This window comes from Manis pentadactyla (assembly GCF_030020395.1).
Source record: "Manis pentadactyla isolate mManPen7 chromosome Y unlocalized genomic scaffold, mManPen7.hap1 SUPER_Y_unloc_6, whole genome shotgun sequence".
Classification (NCBI taxonomy): domain Eukaryota; kingdom Metazoa; phylum Chordata; class Mammalia; order Pholidota; family Manidae; genus Manis; species Manis pentadactyla.
This window is the reverse complement of record NW_026644611.1, coordinates 417,685-429,799: the sequence shown is the minus strand read 5'-3', so window position 1 is coordinate 429,799 and position 12,115 is coordinate 417,685. Positions and strand designations below refer to the sequence as shown.

Genomic DNA, 12,115 nt, shown 5'->3' with positions numbered 1-12,115 from the left:
GACATTAGACCATTCATTTGGGATTGCTCTTCCTTTTTTAAATATGCTTGGATTGCTATATACTTTCCTCTTAAGACTGCTTTTGCTGTGTCCCACAGAAGTTATGACTTAGTGTTGTTGTTGTCATTTGTTTCCATATATTGTTGGATCTCCATTTTGATTTGGTCATTGATCCATTGATTATTTAGGAGCGTGTTGTTAGGCCTCCATGTGTTTGTGAGCCTCTTTGCATTCTTTGTACAGTTTATTCCTAGTTTTATGCCTTTGTGGTCTGAAAAGTTGGTTGGTAGGATTTCAATCTTTGGAATTTTCTGAGGCTCTTTTTGTGGCCTAGTACGTGGTCTATTTTGGAGAATGTTCCATGTGCACTTGAGAAGAATGTATATCCCGCTGTTTTTGGACGTAGAGTTCTATAGATGTCTATTAGGTCCATCTGCTCTACTGTGTTGTTCAGTGCTTCCGTGTCCTTACTTATTTTCTGCCCAATGGATCTATCCTTTGTGGTGAGTGGTGTGTTGAAGTCTACTAGAATGAATGCATTACAGTCTATATCCCCCTTTAGTTCTGTTAGTATTTGTTTCACATATGCTGGTGCTCCTGTGTTGGGTGCATATATGTTTAGAATGGTTATATCCTCTTGTTTGACTGAGCCCTTTATCTTTATGTAGTGTCCTTCTTTATCTCTTGTTACTTTCTTTGTTTTGAAGTCTATTTTGTCTGATATTAGTACTGCAACCCCTGCTTTCTTCTCAGTGTTGTTTGCTTTAAATATGTTTTTCCATCCCTTGACTTTTAGTCTGTACATGTCTCAGGGTTTGAGGTGAGTTTCTTGTAAGCAGCATATAGATGGGTATTGCTTTTTTATCCATTCTGTTACTCTGTGTCTTTTGATTGGTGCATTCAACCCATTAACATTTAGGGTGACTATTGAAAGATATGTACTTATTGCCATTGCAGGCTTTAAATTTGTGGTTACCAAAGGTTCAAGGTTAGCCTCTTTAGTATCTTACTGCCTAACTTAGCTCGCTTATTGAGCTGTTATATACACTGTCTGGAGTTTTTATTCTTCTCTCCCTTCTTGTTCCTCCTCCTCGATTCTTCATATGTTGGGTGTTTTGTGCTGTGCTCTTTCTAGGAGTGCTCCCATCTAGAGCAGTCCCTGTAAGATGTTCTGTAGAGGTGGTTTGTGGAAAGCAAATTCCCTCAGCTTTTGTTTGTCTGGGAATTATTTAATCCCACCGTCATATTTGAATGATAGTCGTGCTGGATACAGTATCCTTGGTTCAAGGCCCTTCTGTTTCATTGTATTAAATATATCATGCCATTCTCTTCTGGCCTGTAGGGTTTCTGTTGAGAAGTCTTATGTTAGCCTGATGGGTTTCCCTTCATAGATGACCTTTTTCTCTCTAGCTACCTTTAACACTCTTTCCTTGTCCTTGATCTTTGCCATTTTAATTATTATGTGTCTTGGTGTTGCCCTTCTTGGATCCTTTCTGTTGTGGGTTCTGTGTATTTCCGTGGTCTGTTTGATTACTTCCTCCCCCAGTGTGGGGAAGTTTTCAGCAATTATTTCTTCTAAGATACTTTCCATCTCTTTTCCTCTCTCTTCTTCTTCTGGTTCCCCTATAAAATATGGATATTGTTCCTTTTGGATTGGTCACACAGTTCTCTTAATATTGTTTCATTCCTGGAGATCCTTTTGTCTCTCTCTATGTCAGCTTCTATGCGTTCCTATTCTCTGATTTCAATTCCATCAATGGCCTCTTGCATCCTATCCATTCTGCTTATAAACCCTTCCAGAGTTTGTTTCATTTCTGCGATCTCCTTTCTGGCATCTGTGATCTCCTTCCGGACTTCATCCCATATCTCTTGCGTATTTCTCTGCATCTCTGTCAGCATGTTTATGGTTCTCATTTTGAATTCTTTGTCAGGAAGACTGTTTAGGTCTGTCTCCTTCTCTGGTGTTGTCTCTGTGATCTTTGTCTGCCTGTAGCTTTGCCTTTTCATGGTGATAGGTATAGTTTACAGAGCTGGGACGAGTGACGGCTGGAAGGACTTCCTTTCTTGTTGGTTTGTGGCCCTCCTCTCCTGGGATAACTGCGACCTCTAGTGGCTTGTGCTGTGCAGCTGCGCGCAGACAGGGCTTCTGCTTCCTGCCCGGCTGCTATGGAGTTGATCTCCGCTGTTGCTGTGGGCGTGGCCTGGCTCGGGCAGCTGCTCCAAAGTGGTGGAGTCACGTTGGAGCAGGAGCTGCTGGGAGGTTATTTATCTCCGTAAGGGGCCTCCCTGCTCCCTGCAGCCCAGGGGTTAGGGTGCCCAGAGATCCCGGATTCCCTACCTCTGGATTAACTGACCCGCCCTGCCCCTTTAAGACTTCCAAAAAGCACCCGCCAAAACAAAACAACGCCCACCAAAAAAAAAAAAGAAAAAAAATTTTTTTTATTAAAAAAAAAAAAAAGTTTTTAATTAAAAAAAAAAAAAAAAAGGTGGTCGTTCATTTTTCTTTATTTTCCGGTGCTAGCCTCAGGCCTCTGCTCACCGGTCTTTCTGCCGTTTTTCCCTAGTATTGGGGTCCCTATCCCTTTAAGACTTCCAAAAAGCGCTCGCCAAAACAAGACAGCAAAAAAGCAAAAAAAAAATGGTCACGTGCTTTTCTTATGTCCTCTGTCGCCCAGCCTCCAGTGCCTGCTCACTGTTCTTGCTGCCCTGTTTTCCTAGTATCCAGGGCCCTGCACTCTGGCCCGGATGGCGGGGGTGCTTGTTCGGCAGTCCTGGGTTCCGTCTCTCTCCCGCTCTGCCTGCTCTTCTCCTGCCGGGAGCTGGGGGGAGGGGCGCTCGGCTCCTGTGGGGCCGGGGCTTGTATCTTACCCCCTTCGCGAGGCGCTGGGTTCTCTCAGGTGCGGATGTGGTCTGGATGTTGTCCTGTGTCCTCTGGTCTTTATTCTAGGAAGGGTTGTCTTTGTTATATTTTCATAGATATATGTTGTTTTGGGAGGAGATTTCTGCTGCTCTACTCTTGCCGCCATCTTCCCCACTCGGCGAAGGTGGGTTTTTAATGACTGAGGGAAAAACAAACTTGTTTTTCTTTTCAAACCACTTTTAATACCATTCATGTTTCCATTCTGAGTAACTTAAGTTTCCTAAGACTTTAACCTAAAAAAGTTGGAGCTGGAAGGATTCCTGGAATTCCTTTAGCCTAGTTCCCTTATCTTCCATAAAGAAAAGCGAGGTGAAGTTACAGCTTGCCTTGGCTGACCTGAGCCTTAGAATACAGATGTCTAGCTTTTGGTTTGGCTTCCCCTCCCACCCCAGGCTTTTGCTCTGGTACTTTGGACATTTTCATTACAGTTGCTTTTTTACTGGCAAGTAGAAATAGGGACCACACACTATGAAAGTGTTATTGATTGCAGTGCACATGAAGTTCGCAGAAAATCTCTGGTTCTCAAGTTCCCTAAACAGCAATTTCCTCCAAAGAAGAAACAGCGAATTGGAACCACTGTTCACTGTGACTATTTGAATGTGAGTATTTGTATTGCTTCTTTAGGACCAGATGAGGTTCGTATTGATTCCCCCTACACTCTAAGCCATGGCTGTGGCACATCCTTAGATTCTCCTTTTGGCTTTGCCCTGAAAACTATGTGTAGTGTTTGTTACAAGATTTCCAAACTATATTTATCTAGCTAGAAAGTATTGGGTTTTTCAAGTCTGAAGAAACATTCTGGGGTGAAGGTGCTCAAGATGGCAGCATGAGTAAAGCAGTGGAAATATCCTCCCAAAACCATATATATTTTGAAAATACAGCAAATACAACTATTCCTAAAAGAGAGACCAGAAGATATAGTACAACAGCCAGGTTACATCTACATCTGCGAGAGCTCAGCATCTCACAAAAAGGGTAAGATTCAAAGCCGTGACCTGGCGGGATCTGAGCACTCCCACCACCCCAGCTCACGGGTAGGAGGAAAAGAATCAGTGTCGGGAGGGAGTGGAAGCACAGGGCTGCTAAATAACCACCCCTAGTAATCTGCACCGGGAGCACAGACAAACATTGCATAGTGTACTGGATATTAGAGAAATGGAAAAGTAAAGTCTGAGACAGAGTCTGTGAGCGGGTCCGCACAGCTGGCTCTCCTAGGACAAAAGAAAAGCAGGTGCTTTACAAGTCTTAAAGAGACAGTGGTTTAACAGGTAGACAAAATCGTCCCAGCAAATGCATCCAAGCAGACTGGGAATCTTAAGGAACGTCAGACACCCTAATCCACTGGGTGGCAATGAGGTTCCGAAGCCCCTCATGGCAATAAGCAGGCTGCCATTTGTTACCCTCCACCGGCACTGCAAGGAAACAGCTCACTGCAAGGAAATTGCTGCAGACCAGCTGTGAAGCAGCCCCACCCACAGAAACCCACACAGAGTCTTCTGCCAGCATGCAGCTAACCGGGCCAGACCCCGAGGCTTTGTGCCAGAGACAGGAAACTGGCGCAAAGTCCAGAAGGGACGAAGGGGTGCCGTTCTCATAGGAGAACATGCCATGTGCTTGCAACCCCTGGCAGTGCCCTGAGCTATCCCAAGGGCCACACTAAGCACGGCAGCTGAGGGTATTAACCCAGAGATGGTTCCCTGTGTGTGGTTAACTGGCACAGGCAGCGGAGAAGGGCAAGTTGACCAGCAAGCAGGAAGGGACTATGTTCTCCCGACTGACACATGCGCCACTTGCCAGTGATCGCTTCTCTTGCCATGAAAAGCCAAAAGAACCTGGTCCAGTCCAAAATCTCTCAAACATTGCCAGAGAGAGGGCCTGGCAAGAAAGATATAACCAATCTTCCTGGAAAAGAATTAAAAACAAAAGTCATAACCATGCAGATAGAGCTGCAGAGAAATATGCAAGAGCTAAGTGATGAATTCTGGAGGGAGATAATAAAAACAAAACAATAAAAAGAAGGATGTAAAGAGGAGACTGGATGAGGTGCAAGAAACTGTTAATGGACTAGAAATAAGAGAACAGGAATACAGAGAAGCTGAGCCAGAGAAAGATAAAAGGATCTTTAGGAATGAAAGAATGTTAAGAGAATTGTGTGACCAATCCAAATGGAATAATATTTGCATTATAGAGGTACCAGAGAAGAAGAGAGAGAAAAGGGATAGAAAGTGGCTTTGAAGAAGTAACTGCTGAAAACTTCTCCAAGCTGGGGAAGGAAATAGTCTCTCAGACTACGGAAGCCCACAGATCTCCCAACACAGGAGACCCAAGGAGGACAACACCAAGACATATAATAATTAAAATGGCAAAGGACAAAAACAAGGACAGAGTATTAAATGCAGCCAGAGAGAGAAAAATAGTCACCTAGAAAGGAAAACCCATCAGGCTATCATCAGACTTCTCAACAGAAACCTTACAGGCCAAAAGAGAATGGCATGATATATTTAATGCAATAAAAAAGAAGGGCCTTGAACCAAGAATCCTGTATCCAACATGATTATCTTTAAAATTTGAAGGAGGGATTAAACAATTTCCAGACAAGCAAAAGTTGAGGGAATTTGCCTCCCACAGACCACCTCTGCAGGATATTTTAAAGGGACTGCTCTAGATGAAAGTACTCCTAAGGCTAAATACAGGTCACCAGAGAAAATAAAATCACAGCAAAGATAGCAGGCCAACCAAATACAAACAAAAGGCAAAAAATAAATCAGCTATATACAAAATCAGTCAAGGAAAATACAAAGGAGCACCGAATAAAACACCTAACATATAAAGAGTGGAGGGGAAAGAATAAGAAGGGTGAGAAATAAAGAATCATCAGAATGTGTTTATAATAGCACAATTGAGTTAAATTTAGATGGTTAGATAGTAAAGAAGCTACCCTCGAACTTTTGGTAAGCCTGAATCCAAAGCCTGCGATGACAATAAGTACATATCTATCGATAATCACCTTAAATGTAAATGGACTGAATGCACCAATCAAAAGACACAGAGTAATAGAATGGAAAAAAGAGCATGACCCATATATATGCTGCTTACAAGAGACTCACCTCAAACCCAAAGACATATACAGACTAAAAGTGAAGGAGTGGAAAAAGTTATTTCATGCAAACAATAGGGAGAAAAAAGCAGGTGTTGCAGTACTTGTATCAGACAAAATAGACTTCCAAACAAAGAAAGTCACGAGAAAAAGAAGGACATTACATAATGATAAAGGGGGCAGTTCAACAGGAGGATGTAACCATTATAAATATATATGCACCCAACATAGGAGCACTGACATATGTGAAACAAATACTAACAGAATTAAAGAAGGAATAGAGTGCAATGCATTCATTTTAGGAGACTTCAACAAACAACTAGCTCCAAAGGACAGATCAGCCAGACAGAAAATAAGTAAGGACACAGAGGCACTGAACAACACACTAGAACAGATGGAACTAACAGACAACTACAGAACTCTACACCCAAAAGCAGCAGGGGAATACACGTTCTTCTCAAGTGCACATGGAATATTTTCCAGAATAGACCACGTACAAGGCCATAAAAAGAGCTTCAGTAAATTCAGAAAGACTGAAATTCTACCAACCAACTTCTCAGATCACAAAGGTATAAGACCAGAAGTAAATTGTACAAAGAAAACAAAAGGCTCACAAACACATGGATACTTAACAATGTGCTCCTTAATAATCGATGAATCAATGACCAAATTAAAACAGAGATCAAGCAATATATGAAGACAAATGAAAACAACATCACAATGCCCAAAATTCTGTGAGATGCAGTGAAGGCAGTTCTAAGAGGAAAGTATATAGCAATCCAGGCCTATTTAAAGAAGGAAGAACAATCCCAAATGAATAGTCTAAAGTCACAATTATTGAAACTTGAAAAAGAAGAACAAATGAGGCCCAATGTCAACAGAAGGAGGGATATGATAAAGAGTATAGCAGAAATAAATAAAATTGAGAAAAATAAAACAGTAGAAAGAATCAGTGGAAACGAGCTGGTTCTTTGAGAAAATGAACAAAATAGATAAACCCCTAGCCAAATTTATTAAGAGAAAAAGAGAATCTACACACATAAACAGAATCAGAAATGAGAAAGGAAAAATCATGACATCCCCCACAGAAATACAAATAATTATTAGAGAATTGTATGAAAACCCATATGCCAACAAGCTGGAAAACCTAGAAGAAATGGACAACTTCCTAGAAAAATACAACCTTCCAAGAGTGACCCAGCAAGAAACAGAAAATCTAAACAGACCAATTACCAGCAATGAAATTGAATCGGTAATAAAAAAAGTGCACAAGAACAAAAGCCACAGGCCAGATGGATTCACTGCTGAATTTTATCAGGCTTTTAGAGAAGACATAATACCCATTCTCCTTAAAGTTTTCAAAAAAATAGAAAAGGAGGTGATACTGCAAAACTCATTTTATGAAGCCGGCATCAGTCTAATACCAAAACCAGTCAAACACCCCTAAAAAAAAAATTACAGACCAATATCCCTGATGAACATAGATGCAAAAATACTCAACAAAAAATTAGCAAACCAAATAAAAAAATACATCAAGAGGATCAGACACCGTGATCAAGCGGGATTCATCTCAGGGATGCAAGGATGGTACAACATTCAAAAAGCCATCAACATCATACACCACAAAAAACAAACTGAAGGACAAAAACCACACGATCATCTGCATAGATGCTGAAAAAGCATTCCAAAATTTTCAACATCCATTCATGATAAAAGCTCTCAACAAAATGTGTATAGAGGGCAAATACCTCAACATAATAAAGGCCATATATGACAAAAACTCAGCCAACATTGTACTTAACAATGAGAAGCTGAAAGCTTTTCATGTAAGACTGGCAACAAGACAGCGATGCCCACTCTCCCCACTGTTAGTCAACATAGTACTAGATATCCTAGTCACAGCAATTAGAAAAAACAAATAAAGCACATCCAGATTGTTAAGGAAGAAGTTAAACTGTCACTATTTGCAGATGGCATGCTATCATACATCAGAAACCCTAAGGACTCCACTCCAAAACTACTAGATGTAATATATGAATTCAGAACATTTGTGGAGTGCAAAATTCATATACAGCAATCTGTTGCTTTCCTATACACTAACGATGAGCTAGCTGAAAGAGAAATCAGAAAAATATTTCCTTTCACAACTGCATCAAAAAGAATAAAATTGCTAGGAGAAAACCTAACCAAGTGAAAGATCTATGCCCTGAAAACTACAAAATACTCCTAAGAGAAATTAAAGAGGACACTAACAAATGGAAATTCATCCCATGCTCTTGGTTAGGAAGAATTAATATTGTCAAAATGGCCATCCTGCCTAAAGCAATCTACAGATTCAATGCATTCCCTATCAAAATACCAACAGCATTCTTCAACAAACTTCAACAAAGTTTTAAAATTCACATGGAACCACCAAAGACCCTAAATGCCAAAGCAGTCCTGAGAAGGAAGAATAAAGTAGAGGGGATTTCACTTCCCAACCTCAATCTCTTCTACAAAACCACAATAATGTAGACAATTTGGTACTGGCCCAAGAACAGACCCATAGACCAGTGGAACAGAAGAGAGAATCCAGATATTAACCCAATAATATATGGTCAATTTACGTACGATAAAGGAGCCACGGACATACAATGGGGAAATGACAGCCTCTTCAATAGCTGCTGTTGGCAAAACTAGACAGCTACATGTAAGAGAATGAAACTGGATCATTGTCTAACCCCATACACAAAAGTAAATTCGAAATGGATCAAAAACCTGAATGTAAGTCATGAAATCATAAACCTCTTAGAAAATAACATAGCCAAAAATCTCTTGGACATAAACATGAGCAACTTCTTCATGAACATATCTCCCAGGCAAGGGAAACAAAAGCAAAAATGAACGAGTGGGACTTTATCAAGCTGAGAAACTTATGTACAGCAAAGGAAACCATCAATAGAACAAAAAGGTACCCTACAGTATAGGAGAATATATTCATAAATGACATATCCGCTAAAGGATTGACATAAAAAATATATAAAGAGCTCACATACCTCAACAAACAAAAAGCAAATAATCCAATTAGAAAATGGTCAGAGGAGCCGAACAATCAGTTCTCCAGAAAAGAAATTGAGAATGGCCAACAGGCACATGAAAAGATGCTCCACATCGCTAATCATCAGAGAAATGAAAATTAAAACCACAATGAGATATCACCTCACACCAGTTAGGATAGCCACCATCCAAAAGATAAACAACGACAAATGTTGGCGAGTATATGGAGAAAGGGTAACCCTCCCTCCAACACTGCTGGGGTATGGATATTCCTCAAAAAACTCAAAATAGAAATACCATTTAACCCTGGAATTGCACTCCTAGGAATTTACCCTAAGAATGCATCAGCACAGTTTGAAAAAGACAGATGCACCCCTATGTTTATCACAGCACTATTTACAATAGCCAAGAAATGGAAGCAACCTAAGTGTCCATCAGTATATGAGTGCATAAAGAAGATGTGGTACATATACACAATGGAATATTATTGAGCCTTAAGAGGAAAATAAATCCTTACCGTTTGCAATAACATGGATGGAGCTAGAGGGTATTGGAGCTAGAGGGTATTATGCTCAGTGAAATAAGCCAGGCGGAGAAAGACATATCAAATGACTTCCCTCATCTGTGGAGTACAAGAACAAAGAAAAAACTGAAGGAACAAAACAGCATCAGAGTCACAGAACCGAAGAATGGAGTTAACAGTTACCAAAGAGAAAGGGATTGGGGAGGATGGTTGGGAAAGGAGGGATATGAGCAAAAAAGGGGCATTATGATAGGCACACATAATGTAGGGGGGGATCATGAGGAAGGCAGTACAACACAGAGATGACAAGTAGTGATTCTATAGCATCTTGATACTCTGATGGACAGTGACTGTAGTGGGGTATGTGGTGGGGACTTGATGATGGCGGTAGTGTAGTAACCATAATGTTGCTCATGTAATTGTACATTAATGATACCAAAATTAAAAATAAAAAAAGTAGCATTCGTATTTCATGTTTCTCTGTAGAGACCTCCTAAGTCCATTCACCAGCGCCAGACAGACCCCATGGTGACATTGTCCTCCATCTTGGAGTGTATCATCAGTGATATGAGAGAGTTTCCAAATGTGAGTTCATTGCATACATATCTACAGTAGGGATTGCAAGGCCCTTTCTTCTGTGTATGATTACAGGTACAGGGCAGTAGATAGAGTCATACCTGCCTGGACCTCCTAATTTTTCGGTATACAGTTGTTTCGTTTTTTTCTTTAACAGTTTAGTTAAAGAGGAAGTCAGACCTGTTCCATTTAGAAAGATTCCTTTGAGAGTTGATAGCCACTTAGACAGGTAAAATGTGAGTTTTCAGGAACTGGCTCTGGCAAGTGTTCTTTGCTCATTAATGGTGCTGGATTTTGTTTGCACAGACATACCCTTTCCACACTCCAGTCAATGGAAAGATTGTCAAGGACTACTACAAAATTATCACTCGACCAATGGACTTACAAACACTCCGTGAAAATGTGCGTAAACACCTCTACCCATCTCGGAAAGAGTTCAGAGACCATTTGGAACTAATTGTAAAAAACAGTGCAACCTACAATGGTAAGAATCACCTGATCCTTGACTACAAAGGTCACCTTTCAGATCCTTATTTATCCCTTAATAGTCCTAAATTCAGACTAGCTTGGACACTGAAAGGACACACAATGTATTGAGGCTTTTTGGGGTTATGAAAATCATGCATACATGTTTTAGTCATTTAATAAATACTGCTTTTTTTTAGAAGAGACTAATAAATAGCTAACATTTATTTAACATTTTCTAAGTGCCATGCACTGTGTTAAGCGCTTTATATCTATTTACTTACATACTGTAATTCTCAGGACAAGCTTGAGATTTTTGTTTTATTAAGGGGTCATTGATAAACTCTCTTATGAAGGTTTCACATGAAAAACAATGTGGTTATCACTACATTTACCCGTATCATCAAGTCCTCCCTCACACCTCATTGAAGTCACAAATAGTGTTGCCACTTATTCCCACTTTCTAATGCACCCTCTGTATAATTTGGAGTGTGTCTGTTGAAATGAAAGAATTTCATGGTGAGTAGTGGGGGAAGAAGTGGGCCTAAGTAAGCAGAAGGGAGAGAGACTGTGTGGATGGAACCTGTTCAGAAACTGCACTTGTGACCATATTTTCTGTATGTGAATCTTTGATTTGATCTACAGATCTTTTAACGTAGGGGCAGTTATATGTCCATTTTGCTCAAAAGCTGGGGAGGCAAGGAGGAGGAAATCTGTTTTCTGAGTCTTAAAAGAGGGTAAAAATATAGCTTCTGCATGTAAATGATAAAATTTTCTAGTTTCTAGTTGTGTCCTTGACCATAGGTTCATGTATAAACGTAGGGATTAAGAGTACAGCCAGAGTATGAGTAATGGCTCTGCCGCTTATTAACTGAGTTACCTCAGACAAGTTCTTTAATCTCCTCAGTTTTCTCATCTGTACAACTGGGACAGTAGTAGTACCTAGATTTGAAGACCTTTCACAAGCAGGCCTAACCCATTTATCTAGTCTCATCACCTGTGACTGGATCCCACAACTACTGTAGACTCCTGCCACACTCAACACATACTTCACTAAATATCCTATGCTATTTCTTCATGTCTTTGTACAGTCTTTGCTCTTGGAGTGTCCTTTCTTCCTTTTCAGTGGTAAATTTCCATTCATATTTCCAGACCAGTTCATATCATCTCTTCATGAGGAGTTACTCAAATATCCTAAAGTATCCATTTTTCTGTCCTTTTGCTCTCCAGCACAATTAAATCTATGTTTTTAGGTATTGTTATGTTACATATAATTACTTATATGTCTGATTCTCCCACCACTTTGTGTCCTCCTAGAGAGACCATGTCTTACTCATCTTTGTATCCCCAGGACCTAGCAGAGTGCCAGACACATAGACAAGGGAAGAATAACTTTGTTAGGTCCAACTGTCATTCAAGTTGCAAGGATAAATACTTAAAACTAAAATCAGATTGGAAGGGGAATGGAAAGCTAAGTATTGACTTTGAAAATACAGAG

At 40.2% G+C, this 12,115-nt stretch overlaps 1 protein-coding gene across 1 annotated transcript in view; it reads left to right on the top strand.

The window, feature by feature from the left end:
- The window catches only part of LOC130682322 (transcription initiation factor TFIID subunit 1-like), a 137,471-nt gene that overhangs the window by 83,557 nt on the left and 41,799 nt on the right, over positions 1-12,115 (top strand). The window contains 3 exon segments of the mRNA XM_057496704.1: positions 3,411-3,519; positions 10,063-10,161; positions 10,459-10,636. Coding sequence (XP_057352687.1) covers positions 3,411-3,519; positions 10,063-10,161; positions 10,459-10,636 — 386 coding nt within the window.